This window comes from Pongo pygmaeus, chromosome 4 (genome assembly GCF_028885625.2).
Source record: "Pongo pygmaeus isolate AG05252 chromosome 4, NHGRI_mPonPyg2-v2.0_pri, whole genome shotgun sequence".
NCBI classification, from domain to species: Eukaryota; Metazoa; Chordata; class Mammalia; order Primates; family Hominidae; genus Pongo; species Pongo pygmaeus.
The window spans coordinates 43,959,092-43,976,892 of NC_072377.2; the positions used below are offsets into that span (position 1 = coordinate 43,959,092).

Consider the following 17,801-nt stretch of genomic DNA (forward strand, 5'->3'; position numbering starts at 1 on the left):
TACACGTCAAAGATTATTGATATAACCGAAGCAGTGTTCAGCAAGTTTAACTTTAATTGCAATTTCTAAAGAATAGTAGAGAACATAGTTTACCATCTAATATTAGGTAAGAAAACACATATTAAAAGGTTAAGAAGTCGGGCACAGTGGCTCATGCCTGTAATCCTAGTACTCTGGAAGGCCAAGGCCAGAGGATCGCTTGAGGCCATGAGTTCAAGACCAACCTAGTCAACATAGTGTGACCACCATCTCTATAAAAAAACTTAAAAATTAGCTGGGCACGGTAGCATGCACTGTAGTCCCAGCTACTCTGGAGGCTGAGGTGGAAGATCACTTGAGTGCAGGAGTTCAAGGCTGCAGTGAGCTGTGGTCACGCCACTGCACTCTAGTCTGGGTGACAAACAAAGCCCCCATCTTTAAAAAAGTTAAGGGACTTGGCCACAAATGTAATTGAACATAGAATCTAGATCTAACAAATGTCCTGCTACCCACCCCTCTGACCCTATGCTGGGTCTACTTACTAACTTTTATTTCTAATTATTTCCTTGCTCACATGGGGCCAGTATATGTCACATTAAGGGAGAAAGAGTGATTTCTCCTGACATCATGTATGTTTAGCAGGTACCCAAGACTTGGTTCATACTTACATTTTTCCCATTATTGGCACTGCATGTTTTCCTTTAGCTTCTTTTTAATGTTATAACACGATTTAAAGACAAGTTCTATAGGGCTTGTCATTCAACAGTTTCCTACTTCCCTACTTACACCCCGGTTTTACTCCCAAAGACAACCACTTTTGACTTCTTCAGCTAAAAATGTTTTAACCCCCATATCTCCGCACTACATAATTTTTCAGTTTAGATGTTATTTCTTATGGCAACTTGAGCATCCCTGTCCAAAAATCTAAAATCCTCCAAAATCAGAAAATGTGAGTGCCCACATAATGCCAAAAGTGGAAAATTCCACACCTGACCTCATGTGACAGGTCAGTCAAAACACAGGTGTACAACACATAATTTATTCAGCATCCCCAAAGGAAAAAAGACCCTGTCAACCCCCTTCAGCTGTAATACTTAGGTACCCTCCCTGAGGTGTCTCATTATATACTGTATATGCTAAATCCGAAAAAATGCTTGAGATTTCAAGCATTTCAGATAAGGGATACTCAACTTACAGTTTCCCATCATGGAAGATGAGCTTTTAGCTTTCACCCTGCTTAATTTCACCCCACTCTACTATTTCCTACTATTACAGTATGGTTATGATTTTATTCATTTGCTGTGTTTTCATTTAAAGCTGAACCATGTATTACACTGCTTTTACTTTTTGCACAACTTTGTTTTCCCTAGACTCAGTTTTTCTTACATTTTTATATTCTTCTCATCGATTGATCCCTAAACTCACTACTCTGTAAATTTCTTCCCATATCTTACAGCACGTGTGCTCATCTTATTACGGCAGTCTTTCCTGGAGCCTTCTGACCTAGTCCAGTGAAGCCTGGCTGCTTCAGACCTACTATGCATGCTGCTATTGTTTTGAGATCTCCTTTGAACCATCATCTGGACAGTTCATGTAGTCTCTCCTGTAGAGTTCCTTTTCCTGGTTTCCATGTCTTCATCCGTGGCATAACTCCTCTTTTCGACAGAGTACGTCCTTTGTTAATTTCATAAGAAGGGTTACAACAAAATTTCAAACTGGCTGGTCAGTGTAAAAAGATCTGGATGGTCTAACTTTTTAGATTCTCAAGCAATCCTTTTAGCCTCATTCCATCCTTATTCTAGAACCTTTTAGGTTTTGCACTGTAAGTCATGGTGATTCTCAGCTTTACCACCACTGGCTTGGAATTCAACTTTAGATCTGCCAAATCAGGTACCACTCACTCACCTGCTTTCTAGTCTTCAAAACTAGTGCTTTTCTTTTCCTCTTCTCTGTCCCTATGAGCTTCCGCCTTTAAAAAATCCCCATAGTGTCATTTTAGTGGTGTTTGGGAGATATCAAAGTTGAATGTGTATTTAATCTGTCTTTTTTTTTTTTTTTGATTCAGAGTTTCGCTCTTGTTGCCCAAGCTGGAGTGCAATGGCGCAATCTCGGCTCACTGCAACCTCCGCCTCCCGGGTTCAAGCGATTCTCCTGCCTCAGCCTCCCGAGTAGCTGGGATCACAGGCATGCACCACCAAGCCCAGCTAATTTTGTATTTTTTTTTTAGTAGAGACGGGGTTTCTCCATGTTGGTCAGGCTGGTCTTGAACTCCTGACCTCAGGTGATCCACCCGCCTCGGCCTCCCAAAGTGCTGGGATTACAGACATGAGCCACTGCGCCTGGCCTAATCTGTCATCTTTTATACTTCCTCGTTTGTTAGTTGCTATGAGTAAATTTCCATAAATTACGTCAATGAAACTTAGCAGCTATTGATACACCTATGCATCATTGATCATAGAATATTAAAACATTAAATATACTGACTACATATTTGACAATCAGAGAAACAGTTGAAGCTTATCAGGTTACTGATCCTTTGTCCAGCTCTGAATAAGTATAATTACGCAGCCTACTGAATAACTGAAACTAAATAGTAGAGGAAGCCAGAAAGGCAACAAGAAATAAATATATTTGTTTCATTTTCTTATCTCATATCCCTTTTCAATCCATTTATCGGCAGAAAGCAGAAATGAGGACAAACAGTGCAGTTCTGTCTTCCTAACATCTCAGCTACTTCCTCAAACCTGACAGTTGGCTAGGTAATCTTGGGGTCCAGTAACCATCCAGAATAACTTGGAAAAGCAGCCAAATGAAACATTAGGACAGAAAATAATCATTAATTTGCATTATAATCTCCCTTCCATATATTCCAAATTTGTGTTGCTCTTGTAACAGTGACTTAAAGAACCTGAAGTTTATACTTCTGATCATGGCCCATTTTTTTTGACCAGTCTCACACTGACTAAGAAATTTTGTGTTAAGCCAGTGTTGTCTACTGTATTTTTCACTTTTAAAATAGCATTAATGAGGCCAGATGCAGTGGCTCATGTCTGTAATCCCAGCATTTTGGGAGACCAAGGCAAGCAGATCACTTGAGGTCAGGAGTTCGAGACCAGCCCGGTCAACCCGGTGGAACCCTGTCTCTATCAAATATAAAAAAATTAGCTTGGCATGGTGGTGCACACCTGTAATCTCAGCTACCTGGGAGACTGAGGCAGGAGAATCGCTTGAACCCAGGAGGTGGAGGTTGCAGGGAGCTGAGACTGCGCCACTGCACTCCAGCCTGGGAGACAGGGCAAGACTCCATTAAAAAAAAAAAAGCGTTACTATGTTAATGACCAATATGCCGGGATAAAAACTAAATGTTGTATAATGAAACAATTTCAACTGACTAAATTAGACTTTCAAGGAATTAAGATGAAATACTTAAATTTTAAAAGAAAGCAAAGACAAGTAGAAATGTTAAGACTCAAGACAAGACGTTTTATGGTTTGGCTTTCTTTTTTTAAAGACCTACTTATGAGGCAAGCAAATTCTCTAATATTTTTCCTCCCCTACTCTAATACTACTATTCAATTCAACACATAGGGGAAAAGAATTGCAGTCTTTTCTGGTACTAATTTCAGAGCCTGCAAAACAAGGGGCAGGGTTTGGGTGGGGGGTGACACTTATGTAGCCTTCCTTTTCAGTGCCCATATCACCTTCTGTACTATACCGCTTGTATAGAGCTTTGGCTAAACAGGTGAATATTGCCTATACTAAACCTTGACTACACAGGTGAACTTGCAATCCTGTCTGGCTCTACCGTTGGATCCCTAACTATAGGAGTTTTATACAAGACAGACTTAGAACTCCCAGAAACTATAAAGAGTTAAGTGTGGAGGCAGGTGATCATGAATCTGGTCTCCCTCAAGGAGTAGCCACTATCCTTGGGCTTCAAGGAAGCTATCTGAAGGTCATTCCATGCTATAAGCCAACATACCTGTTGATAGATGAGTTCCACAAGTTCTTGCAAAGCATCATCTGTTGTAACGCAACCATTCAGGGTCTCTGCAAACTGTTCAATTTCAGTTTCAAAACTGCCAGGCTGCTCTGTAAGATGATTCAAAAAATCTTGAACATATTCTGATAGAGTAGGATAATCCTCACAACCATCCTCATAGGATTCCTACGGATCAAAAACGAAAAAAAAATTTTAATCTATGCTACTGGCTAAAACACACTAGGTGGTATGTCTCTAGCACAAATGCTTTTTTAAAGATCCTTCACATGATAAAAATTTATGTTCATCAATAAAATTGTCAATTGAGCTATTTTTCTTCCTTGCCTAAAAGCTGAAGTGTTATAATTAACAGCAGAAAGGTTCTGTTTAGCTGAATAGGAAACTGTCTTCTCATTCTGGGTCAACTTCTAAGATGGCTGAGGAATAAAGTTTAAACCAATATTTCACTACAATGCCAATATAAAAATTAAGACTCTGATCCACTTACGAATGAAATAAGATCTAGGATTTGCTTCAAAGTGGGAGGGGAAGTATGGACTAGGGATATAAAAACAAGAACGGCCACGTGTAGCTTACTGTTGAGGCCATGAGGATTCATTATACCATTCTCTGTATTTCTGCAAATGTTGACAACTTTTTTATTGGGAGAAAAAAACAAAAAAAACCCCCAAAACCTAATAAGGTTTATCATCTGTTAATCCCCAAGGGCAAAGAAATGCATAAAGCTGCTCGAGTAACTAAAATTTCATCATGGTATAAATGGAAGGAGACCTTTTGGCTGCTACATCCAGGTTACTAACAAAACCTTGATAGCAGCAGTAGTTTCCAGCTAATGTTGTTTCCACCACTGTCACCTTTGGCAGTTTCCAACCTTTTCATTAATGGCAGGAGGCTGAGTGGGCGAGTTTTACAAAAGATAATAGACTTGAGCAGCAACTTTCACATCTCAATGCCTAGAATACCACCCGAAGCGCTTTAAAGTTTACCAAACAGTTAAAATCTAATAATAACTATATTGCTTGTATGAAATTTAACCTTCTCCAAACAGAGTCAAATGAAAAGCCACATAAAAAAGTTATGACTAAAACAGAAGCATTTTGTGAAGGGGTTAAGTTCAAAAATCAGTGAGTGCATAGAGGAAAAAAAAAGGCATACATGGTCAAAACACCCTTAGAAATGCTCCATGTTGGAGAAAGACAGTCTTTTTTTTTTTTTTTTTTTTTTTTTTTTTTTTTGAGACAGTCTTGTTCTGTTGCCCAGGCTGGAGTGCAGTGGTGCAACCTTGGCTCACTGCAACCTCCGCCTCCCGGGTTCAAGCTATTCCTGTACCTCAGCCTCTCAAGTAGCTGGGATTACAGGCATGCACCACCATGCCTGGCTAATTTTTGTATTTTTCGTAGAGACAGGGTTTCACCATGTTGGCCAGGCTGGTCTCGAACTCTGACTTCAGGTGATTCCCCCACCTCGGCCTCCCAAAGTGCTCGGATTACAGGCCACTGTGCCTGGCCCAGGACACAGTCTTAGGAGAAAGACCAACATTGCCAATTGTCCACTTGCTCCTTTACTGTTGGTGCCTGATATGGTTTGGCTGTGTCCCCACCTAAATCTCAACTTGAATTGTATCTCCCAGAATTCCCATGTGTTGTGAGAGGGACTCAGGGGGGAGGTAATTGAATCAATGGGGCTAGTCTTTCCAGTGCTATTCTTGTCATAGTGAATAAGTCTCACGAGATCTGATGAGTTTATCAGGGGTTTCCGCTTTTGCTTCTTCCTCATTTTTCTCTTGCTGCTGCCACGTAAGACGTGCCTTTCACCTCCCGCCATGATTCTGAGGCTTCCCCAGCCTTGTGGAACTGTAAGTCCAATTAAATCTCTTTTTCTTCCCAGTTTCAGGTATGTCTTTGTCAGCAGCATGAAAATGGACCACTATAGTGCTACCACTTCAAATGACCACCATTTGGAGGTCATGTTGTACACTTTTTATTTTATCTTTATTTTTTATTTTTTTTTTTTTGAGATGGAGTCTCGCTCTGTCACCCAGGCTGGAGTACAGTGGCAAGATCTTGGCTCACTGCAACCTCTGCCTCCCAGGTTCAAGCACTTCTCCTGCCTCAGCCTCCCGGAGTAGCTGGGACTATAGGCATGCACCACCAGGCCCAGCTAATTTTTTTTGTATTTTTAGTGGAGACGGGGTTTCACCATGTTGATCAGGATGGTCTCGAGCTCCTGACCTCAAATGATCCACCCAACTCGGCCTCCCAAAGCGCTGAATCGATTACAGGCGAGAGCCACCATGCCCGGCCTATGTATCTTCAGAGACTGAAGTGATACTTAGCGAAAGTTGCATGTACTATGAGAGGCAATCAGGAAGTAAAACCAGCTGCAGAAATAGCAGATTCATGTGCCTTTTTCATTCACATATAGTGTTCACTGAATAGAAGGATAAACTCTAATACATTAGATTTTTGTCACGCATTTGAATTCAAGTTAAACATTCTACTATAATAGGAGGTATTAATGTTGATGAATTTATTTACTAATCATAAATATTATAGCTATGACTCTGAGGATTAAGTGAATTAATCAAATTCACCTAGATTGGTGAAGAGCACATAGTAAAGCACAGAATGTTCAACAAATGAATTACATTTTAAATTTCTAGAATACTGAGTCATATTCCAAATGCAACAGCCATGTATTCATACATAAAGGGACTAAAGTATAAAAAGCATCCAAAGTGAATGATAAAAAGCTGTATTTCTTGGCACCTAGGATGGTACTCCAATTAATAAGCTAATAGCCACCAGCTGCATATACGATATGTGATAAACACCATAAGGGCTTTGCCTGCATCTTATTTAACCTAGAACATTTTGAGGTAAGCATTACTATCCTCCCTGCACAGAAGAAACAGGCACAGAGTAGTTAAGTCACTTTGGTTATTCATTCAAAATGGTGTGGCTGCTGAGTACCTACTAAGTGCCAAAGACTGTCTTAGGGGATGGGATACTGCCATGACATGAGTATCTGCCATGAATAAAGCAGACAAGGCTCTCCTCTCATGGAGCTCATACTCCATGATGGAAGACACATTCAGAAGTTGAAATATACTACAAAAAAAAAAAAAAAAGGCAAAAAGCCAAGTAAAGATTCTTAGAGTTAATATATAAACTAAGAAAGAAAAAAAGATCCAGCCATACAAATATCTAAGGAAAGATATTCTCTTTCTATGGGCACAAGAAGCACACAGGCCCCAAGGAGGCCTAATAACTTTGAAAAAGACAATAACTAGAATACAGAAACTGAGGATGGGTGGTAACTAATGAGGTCAATGAGGCAGATAAGGAGATCTTAGAGGGCTTTGGGGGCCAAATTAAGGAAACTGGCTCTTAAGAGAGTAGGAAAAACAGGATGGGGCAAAGAGGGTTTGAACAAGGAAGGACCATGCACCAACTTAAGTGACTGTGCATGGTCACAAACTGATTAGAAGAACTGAGCGCAGAACAAAGCCTATACTTTTAACTTCTATGTGAAACTCTAAATAAATGACAAAAGCTTAAAACCCAATTTTGACTTTATGTACAAAGATGTTCATTGCCAAAAAATCCACGTAACAATCCATTAACAAGGAATTGGTTAAATACATTATCATATAACTGTATAATGGAATATCACATAGCCATTTAAGAACACAAGAGACAACAATACTTACCTCTAGAGTGAGAAAACGTTCCCATTATAAATATTGACATTATAAAATTGTGAAAGCAGTTAGGCATAATTGTACACATTCATATACTTAATGTTAACTACATACATGTGTGAATTTTATAACTAAAAAGTAGTCTTAAGTTTTTGATATACAGTTGCTAGTTTTACAGACTTGTAGTATCCTACCACTATTAATGACAAGGAACAGCAGAAAGGCAAAGGTACGGGTCCCAGCTGAAAGTACTAATTTCCTGTTTCCATCAAATGTCATTCTTTGTGGCAAAAATGCTGCTTAGAGCGCTGATTTGCAATCCTTTTTTTTTTTTTTTTCTTAAGTCAACAGAACTCTCTTTTAAGAAAATGTAAAATCTGATCAGTAAAAGAAGAAAGTAGAACTGCTCTGAATATAGCAGAACAGAGGATCCAGAGCCTGCCATTTTAAGCAAAAAAGGAGGCATAGAGTATTTGGAACAGACAGGCACTCCAACGTGTTTGAATCAAAGCCTGCATTACTTCTCTAGCACCAGATTTTTTAAAGCCACAAATTTCTTCAGTCTTCAATGTGGAGTCAAATGGCTTCCAAACAGGGATATTTTCAAGTTTTATTTTTCTTAGAATTCTATGGGAGATTGGGAGAGATAGAAAATGTACTTTTTCATGGTATGTACTCTATATACATTGTCAAGAGATGAGAACCTATTACAGAACAGTGGGAATGAAAGAAAACTGATCAGACACTACAGAGAGTGAATATAGTCAAGACTACTTTAGCTAGCTGGATTGAATTAAGGCAAGGGTGTGCAGGAGAGGTGAGTCAATATGCCACCAAGTTCTTAGTGTAAGCAGCTAGTTAGAAAGAAGAGATTCACATGAAATACATAATTCTTACACTGTGTATAGATTTTATACTTGCATTTGAATGTGAGGTCCTCAAGAGGTGGTCAAATAAATGAAAATGTATGCCTAGAGTTCACTAGAGTTCAAAGGAATAATTAGATGTCAGGGTTATTAGCACATAAATACGTGACAGATTCTATGGAATAGGCGGGATTAGCAAAGGAGGTAATAAAATGGAAGAAAGAACATCACCAACCGTCATCTGAGGGGAAAAGGAATGATCTGCAAGTTGGGAGGATAAAGAAAGTACTGCCACAGAAGCCAAAGAGGTAGGAGAGAAGAGGTGCTCATAACAACAAATGCTACAGAATAAATTCATAGGTTGAAATCTGGAAGAGAATAATCATTGCAGAGTCTTGGGAGTGAAGGAGATTATGCTCAGAGAGAAAAAAGAACAAAATTAGTACCTTAAATACTTAGTTCTTATAAAAATGAGAGGGAGCTTCTGATAGACTAAAAAGGTACCTTTGCACCTAGCACAGGACCTGGCATATGGGAATTTATAAACTGAATAGATCCTACAGTGCTCAAAGTTTTAAAATGAGATTTAGGAAGATAAATTTAAAAATCGGAAGAACATCAGTCACAAAAATAGTATCAATACAATTAGGGAGATCAGACTGCAGAGGTTTGAACAGTGAGAGACAGTGAATAATTTTACCTACTGGAGAATGATACTACTGCAAGGCAGAAGAAAAACTGGGAAGTAACTTGAAGAGGGACTCTCTTAGAAAAAAAGCTCATTGTTTTGCAGGGGAGGAAGGGGACTTCTGTCTCTTAATCAATGCTTTATGAATTCCTATGTTAAATTTTTGGCTCTGGTAAGTGAACTGCGACAAAATATTCAAGGCATAATGGTTTGTCTGAGAAGAAACAATGGCCAGGAATAAATGAATATAGCAACTCACTGGTAAGAAGGCTTGGAAAGTAGGAAATTCTAGCAGCAGGATTAGAGGAAGAACTGAAGATAAAAGGGCTTGGTGCCTTGAAAGAGTTAAGAAAGCACAGCAGAAGACTACCATAAAGGCTGTTAGAAAAAGGATACCAGGAAATAGATTTTCATGTGTAGAACAAAAGCAGACTCAATAAATGTCTGGAAACTGAGCCAGAAGACTACTAGAATAGAGACTCCATGAAGACAGGAATTTCTGTCCATTTTGTTTGTTGCTGTATCACCGGGGCTTGACTCATGATAAGTACTTGACTATTGTTGAATGAGTGAATGTAGCTAACTTTGGATTATGGCTACTAAAAGGAAACGTTTCCTTTGCAATAAGAGCTTATCCTAAGAGTCGGGGGGAAAAAAGGATCCTGCTGTTCCGTGACAAATTGGATTGAGAAAAACTCTCTTAGCCTTAACTATGGGTAAAGATTAGGGTAAACTAGTAAGGCTAGAGAATATACCAGAACAAGGGTAGTAAGCCTGAATGCCTGTAGAATTCAGGTAGATTACAAATGAATGAAATAAGCCAGAAAGCAAATTAGAGCTCACAGACTCCATCTAAAGAGAATGCCTCTACTCAGCTCCAACCAATTTTTGCTGTATCAAAATGCCAGTCCACTAAGGCCAGATTTTATGACAAACCAGAACATTCGAGTTTCTAATATCTAATTTAGGTATTGGTTAATTAATTAAAACAACTTAAAGAAAAAAACAAACCCATTCAGGGCTAGAGAAGACACCTGCAGGCCACACAGGTTTCCAGGTTCCAGGCTGCAATCTGTTTTGGTAAATTGAGCACAGAAGGTGCTGATCTATTAGAGGATGGCAAGGAATGCCTAAAAGATGCAGTGGCTCAAAGTAGGTGGACTAACATGACTTTATCTACTGCTCTACAGCCCCAAAGTCACTTGAACCATGTAAAAATAGTTGATACACGATTATTACACACACAAACACACCCCTGTATCCCTCCATCATCATAAAACAGCCCAAGTCAATAGGGAAGAAAATAAATGGGAACCTGCTCGTGGCTGCTAGAACAAGCATCCTTAAGAGTTTATTCAACCTCTTACAGTGCTCTAATGGTTCTTTTCCTCTGTGAGCTAAATACAATTTTCTGGCAAGAACTCAAGATGCTCTCATTTCTACCTTACACGATAGATGGCCTTTTTCACCCCATATCAATTGCTTTTCCTGCTATGCCTATATCTTTTTCTTTCCAATCCCAAAGCTTTTTCCTATACAGCATAAGAATCATGGAGTATCTAAAACATGGAACACAGCTTTTCCATACTTTTACTGTCAAATATGGAAGGAGAGCCAAAAAGAGGTAATAAAAAAGGTGTGTCATTATCAGTTATAAGGGAAATACAATTTAAAACCACAACTAGATACTATATGCCCACCAGAATGGTTAAACAGAAAATACCAAGTGCCGACCAGGAAGTAGAGTAACTGGAAATCATACACTACTCAGAAAGTACAGTGGAACAATCTCTGAAACTACTTGGCAGTCTCTGCTAAAGCTGGCTACCCTAAGTCCCAGCAACTCCATTCCTTGGTATATACCAAACAGAAATAAAGGCATACAGCCAGCAAGACACAAAATGTGCCCTATTGATAATAACCCAAGAGTGAAAGCTACCAACGTTCATCAACAGACAAATGGGATATATTCATGCAATGGAATGTTATAAAAATAAGTCACCTCCAATTATATGCTACAATATGGAGTAATCTTGATATTGAAAGTGAGAAAGAATATATTCTATATGACTTCATTTATACAAACTTTGAACACAGGCAAAACTATCCTATGAAGTCAAAATAGTGGTTATACTTGGACATCAGGAACAACTGGAAGGAGACAGAGTGGGTTTTCAGGATGTTGATAATGTTCTATTTCCTGACTGGGATGCTGATTAGTTGAGTGTTCACTTTATGAGACTGAGCTAACACTTAAGTACACTATTCTCTGCTATACTTCAATAAAACTAAGAAGATAGGAAAGACAGGACTTAAGCTAAAGTATCATCAATCATTTCTCCAATGATTCCCTCCCACTTCTCTACAATTAATCCTTATGCATTTACTCATCTGGGTTTATCCAGTACAACAAATTCCTTTCTACATATTCCAACTGTGCTTTGTACGGCTATTTAAGAAAAGTGACTATTTTTTAAAGTTATATAAGTGACAAAGAAAAACTGAAAGTTTAAACGTTCTTTACACCTATGTAAATACTTTATCACAACCCCGTAGGACATTTCTGCATACAATAATTAGGATCAAAACTATGTCTATTTTAACATAATGGAATAATCACTAGAAACAAGAACACAGATGTGTATCTCAAGCTTACATTCTAATACCTTGAATATAACTACAAAATATATTTCTGAATCAGCTTTGTTTCCTTCTGAGTTCAATAATTCAAAACATTCACAATAAAAAATTTTTTTTTACGTGTAGTACAGAAAGCACAAACATACTCTGATTAACAAAGTAATAACCACATTATTCCAGTAAATTAACCCAGAGTTGTAGGAAAAAGGGTGTACTTACTGTGTAATTGGAAGAATAACCTGAAGGGTAAAATTCAGGGGCATTCACTGACAGCTTAGACATTAATACAGGCGCTACAACCACCTGGGGCTTAGCCATTGCTGACTCCGAGTTCTGCTGTGGGATTTTATCCTGTGAACTAGGTGGAGCTCTCAGGGGCCTCGTTTGCTCTGCGAAAGAAAAAAAAACGGGGCGTCAGATGCATTCTTTCCTTTGTACAACAACTTGCTATATACTGAAAAACCATCTGAAAAGCGTCTGTTTTTAAGAGTTAAATAGAAACCATCATGAAATTTATGGTTATCGCCGGGATGTGTACAGACAGCCTACAAAAAGGAACAATAGACTTGCGGTGACTCAGTTACAGGCATACCTGCCTCTCAAATGAGTGCTTGCGAGCTTTTTTCCTCTCTGTGGTTTTAAAGGGGTCGGTGGAAAAGGGGTGGTTACTCGCTAGGGTCTCGCTTTAGAGGGCTGCTGAGGGGAGGCGATTTTTACTTCCTCCCGGGACCGCGAACTCCGAGACCGCGCACCCGGCCCCTCCCCCAGCCAGGCGCACAAAGGATTCCAGCAGACACCTTCCAAACCCGGATCCCGGACCGTCCCTACCCGGTCACGCGGACCTCTCGGGGAATGCTTTCGGGGAACCGGGGGTGAGGACGGCAGACAGCGCGTCGGGCCTCGGCACGCGTGGAGGGCCGTAGGGAAGCGTTCGCCAAGGAGGACTGGGGCCCTTAGAGCTGCTCCGTACCTGGGAGCGCCCCGGGCCGGGAAGGCCGCTGGGGGCTGGCGGGGACCTCGCACTGGGCCCCTGGCGGCGGGGTCGTCCTGGGCTGGCGCAGCGGCGGTGGCTGCAGGAAGCCCGGGGCTTTGGGTTGCGGCGGCTGGTGCCGCACCCGCTCAGCAGGCCCCGCTCCGTTCGGGAAACCGCCGCCCTCAGGCCCGCCCCCTCCGCGGCCCAGGCCCCGGCTCCGGCCCCGACCAGCACCTGGGGCCCGATCGAAACCGTCCGACATGCTCCTCCTCCTCCGCCTCCTCCTCCAGGGGCCGCTGCCGCTGCGCTCGCGATAGGACGCGGGGGGAAGGCGCCGCGGGTCGGCTATAGCCGCCGCGCCTCACTCGGGCCTCATGGAGGAGGAGGGCGACGGGCCCCGGCTCGGCTGCTCGGTGCTTCTGGCGGAGCGGACGGCAGCCCGAGCACCCGCTGCAACAGAGCGCCCGCCCCCCTCGGCTACCCTCGGCTTTCCAATTCTCCCCCAAAACCCGGCTCCCCGCCTTCGGCGTGGCAGGGGCGCAGGCGGGTCACAGCGGCCCCCTGCGGCCCGGAGGCTCGGGACGCGCCCGCTAGGCTCCTCCAGTTCGCGGCTGGCCGGCCGCCGGGCCCCGCAGGCCGCCCGCCGAGTGGCGTCTCGGCCACCTGCCGGCCCGCAGCCAGGCTCGGGCAGGGGCATCTCGGTTCCCGGGGCCAGGCTGGGGGGATGAAGGGTGAGGGGGACGCTTACCACAGGCAGGCCCGACCTACTCGGTAGTTCTCAGGAGAGACGTGCGAGACCGACAGTTGACGCCCGGAAAATAAAAACACGGGGGGAGGGGGCGTGGACCCTGTGCCAGGGTTCGCTGGCGCACAGGTGTGTTCAATGACTCGGCTCCGGCCGAGACCCGCGGACTGCTGTGGAGTGGTCCCTGGGAGACTGCCACCTGGTCTGTTAGCATCGGGGGAAGGGAGTAGAAACGGAATCAAAATATGCGTCCCCCCTTTTTAATTCACACTAGGTGTTTACCACAGTAGGTCACACCTCCGTTTAACAAGCTTCGTTCTCTTTCCTTTAACCTTCCCCTCCAGAAATTTCAAGAAAATGTGCTAGCTTTCAATGTAACTCTCCCCTCTTTTTCATCTTGTATCAGTGCTGTCCAATGAAAATATAATGCGAGCCACAAATGCAAACCACTTATGTAATTTTACATTTTCGAGAAGCCACATTAAATAAGTGAAAACAAACAGGTGTGGCCAGGCGCAGTGGCTCACGCCTGTAATCCTAGCACTTTGGGAGGCCGAGGCGGGCATATCACCTGAGGTCGGGAGTTCGAGACCACCCTGACCAACATGGAGAAACCCCGTCTCTACTAAAAATACAAAATTAGCCGGGCGTGGTGGCACATGCCTGTAATCCTAGCTATTCGGGAGGCTGAGGCAGGAGAATCGCTTGAACGCAGGAGGCGGAGGTTGCAGTGAGCCGAGATCGTACCATTGCACTCCAGCCTGGGCAACAAGAGCCAAACTCCGTCTCAAAAAACAAACAAAAAAAACCCCCCAAAAAACCAGGTGAAATTAATTTAAATTTACTTAATCCATTATGTTCAAAATGGTATTTTAACATGTGATTTAAAATATTAAATATTTTCTCTGTATTTTAGATACTAGTTGAAATCCAGTGTATATTTTACACTTACGGCACATCTTAGTCGGGATTCGCACATTTCAAGGGCTCAGGAGCCACATGTGGCTAGTGGCTACTGCGTTGCACAGCACAATTCTAGATTTTATTAATATGTAAATTGTTGTTTTTGTCAGGCCTGACAGTGTCAATGCCAAATAAAGGATGGATGAATATAAGTAACGACAAGGAAGGAAAAATTGATTTCTTTACTGTTGGATTGATCCATCTCCACAAATTCTGATTTTAGCCTTGTGTTTTAAGCAGGGTTTCATGTTTTTCTATCTTTTCATCTTAAGAATCATTTCAATTAGGGACACAAACTCTTGTTAGCCGTTTTCTCTTCTCATTAATAAAGAAAACAATGTCTTCCCCTAAATGAATGAGAAAATGGCTTCACCAAGGGCAATCATGAATAAATGGTTCATCCTATTGATGTTAGGCAAAATAATGAAGTTAGGGAAGGAAGCCAGCAGTACGTGTGGCTCTTCAGTGTACGGAAAGTTTAGGATTCAGTCTGCCAGAGCTTAGTTGGGATTCCAGTCTTGACTATTGCTAGCTTTGTGATTTTGAGTAAGTAAGGGGTTTAGCGTCTCTGAGCCTCACTTTCCTCATCTGTAAAATAATAACTGTGTGGTAACACTCAGCATATATTGCAGAGACAAGATTACAATTTAAAAATTACAATTTTAACATTTTCAAATTCATTATTGTATGTGGTCACCAGTCACTTCTTGCCTGGACTTTTTTATTTTATAGGAAAGACCCATACATAAACTATGCTAAAAAACTAACAATGAGTTATGTTCCACTGAAGTAGATGCCCCAATTCTGTCCCACGCTTTTGTTTGCACTCACCACCCTTTCATTTCCCCTTAAAACTTTTATGATGAATAGCACCTTTTCTAACACCTGGGACTTTCCTATGTGAAGATAAGGCCATTCTGCATCCATGGTGATGTCACGACATCTTCACACCCTCTTGTTAGGAAAATTAGGTAAGATGTCCTTTGCCTTCTCTGTATTTGTTACTGTATAACTTTTGCCCTATTCTTATAATGTGTGGATGGTGGACTTGAGATAACACGAATGGATTTTGCATCATGATGATAAAAATATCTAATATTTATTGTGTGTCAGTCACCTTTTAAGAGCTTTTATTTTATCATTTTATTTTATCCTCATATCCTGTGAGATAGACATTCCAATATCTTCATTTTACAGAAAAGGTGCCAAGATATCACAAGGGCTCAGATCCATCTTGGGACTGTTTTAGAGCTAACTGGCAGGTATCGCAAAATGCATACACAGAAACACATGAACGTGTGAGCACCATGTGGAACTCCCTAAAGAGAATCATCAAAGTGCTCCTCATCCATATGTATGCCTTTCTTATTAATTTATGGTGAAAGGAAAGTAGAACTAAATTTGAACAAGTTGGAAAATATGTTGTAATATGGAAAAGGACCTGCTGTGAACTATGAAAAAAATATGTTTCCTTAAACTGTACTTGAAAGACATTCTCCAGTAAGACTTCCCAAGCTGCCTAATCTTAGACTCTCTCCCTTGTGATAAGTATACCCTGGGAAAACTGTCTTGGTACTTAGCATGCCAGATTGTTATTGTTAGTATTTGGTTTATTTAAATGTCTCCTTCCCTAAACTAGCCCTCTGAAGACAGAGGATGCCTTTTAATCCTTTAGGTCCAACCCAGTACTTAGTCCATAATAAGCTTTTAACAGAAATAGGACTCACCTGCAATGGTCCTGCCTTTCCTTAGGTCACGAGTCTAGTGATGGTTAAAAAAAAAAAAAAAAAAAAAAGACTGTTTTTTAGAACTTATTGACCTCAGGATCATCATTAGACCTTATGGGAGTAGACAGTACAGCCTTCAAGGCCAGCTAACAGGATAAAATTTTCATAAATATACAAGAGGAAATATTTGCAAACCACATGGTATAGTTTGTATATTTGACCCTCCAAGCCTCGTGTTGAAACTTGATCCTCAATGTCATGGTATAGTTTGTATATTTGACCCTCCAAGCCTCGTGTTGAAACTTGATCCTCAATGTCATGGTATAGTTTGTATATTTGACCCTCCAAGCCTCGTGTTGAAACTTGATCCTCAATGTCATGGTATAGTTTGTATATTTGACACTCCAAGCCTCGTGTTGAAACTTGATCCTCAGTGTTGGAGGTGGGGCCTAATGGAAGGCGTTTGGGTCATGGTGACAGATTCTTCATGAATGGTATGGTGCCATTCTCACAGTAATGAATGAGTTATGGTTTTACTAGTTCCCAAGGAGTTTTCCCAAGAGCTGGTTGTTGAAAAGAGCCTGGCACCCTCCCCTGTCCCATGCTTCCTCTCTTGCCATGTGATCTCTGCACACTGTCTCCCCTTCACTTTCTGCCATGCATAGAAGCAGCCTGAACCCCTCACTGGAAGCAGATGTTGGTGCCATGCTTCTAGTATAGCCTGCAGAATAGTGAGCCAAATGAAACCCTTTTCTTTATAAATTACCCAGCCTCAGCTATTCCTTTATAGCAACAAAAATGGATGAAGGCACCACATATTTGACAAAAGACTTGTATCTAGAATATATAAAGTACTCTCAGAACTCAACTGTTTTGAGAGTACTATAGCCAGGTGTGATCCCAGCACTATGGGAGGCTGAGGCGGACAGATTACCTGAGGTCAGGAATTCGAGACCAACCTGGACAACATGTGAAACCCCGTCTCTACTAAAAATACAAAAATTAGCCAGGCATGGTGATGCGTGCTTGTAATCCCAGCTACTTGGGAGGCTGAGGCAGGGGAATCGCTTGAACCCGGGAGGCAGAGGTTGCAGTGAGCCGAGATTGCACCACTGCACTCTAGCCTGGGTTAAGCGTGACTCTGTCTGAAAAAATCCCAAACAAACAAAACACCTAACTCAACTGTAAAAGGACAATTCAGTTAGAAAAGGGCCAAACATAAATGAAAGAACACTTCACTGAAGGGAATATACAGATAGCATAAGCCTATGAAAAATGTTCAACATAACTAGCCAGTAGGAAAATTTTTTAAAAACCACTGAGATTTCACTACCTACTTATTCGAATAGCTCAAATAAACAATAGTGACAATGCAAATTCAAGGATGTAGAGAAACTAGGAACTGTGTTGCTCATATGTTGCTGGTGAGAATGTAAAATGCTATAGTCACTCTAGAAAACAGTTTGATAGTTTCTTTAAAAAACTATACATATTAAGTACTGTACAACCTAGCA

The 17,801-nt window shown here is 41.4% G+C and overlaps 1 protein-coding gene across 3 annotated transcripts in view; it reads right to left on the reverse strand.

Annotated features, from left to right (window-relative positions):
* Nucleotides 1–13,724, reverse strand: part of PAIP1 (poly(A) binding protein interacting protein 1) — a 29,551-nt gene extending 15,827 nt beyond the window's left edge. Inside the window, exons 1-3 of one of the 3 annotated variants that reach the window (XM_054486919.2) lie at nucleotides 13,601–13,724; nucleotides 12,099–12,268; nucleotides 3,962–4,147 (exon numbers count right to left, since the gene is read on the reverse strand). In XM_054486919.2, the coding sequence (XP_054342894.1) occupies nucleotides 3,962–4,147; nucleotides 12,099–12,197 (285 nt within the window). In that variant the 5' untranslated portion in view covers nucleotides 12,198–12,268; nucleotides 13,601–13,724. Of the gene's footprint in view, nucleotides 1–3,961; nucleotides 4,148–12,098; nucleotides 12,269–12,849; nucleotides 13,410–13,600 lie in introns of those variants that run through there. The other 2 variants (XM_054486917.2, XM_054486916.2) reach the window with 2 other exon arrangements.
* Nucleotides 13,725–17,801: the final 4,077 nt, after the last annotated feature.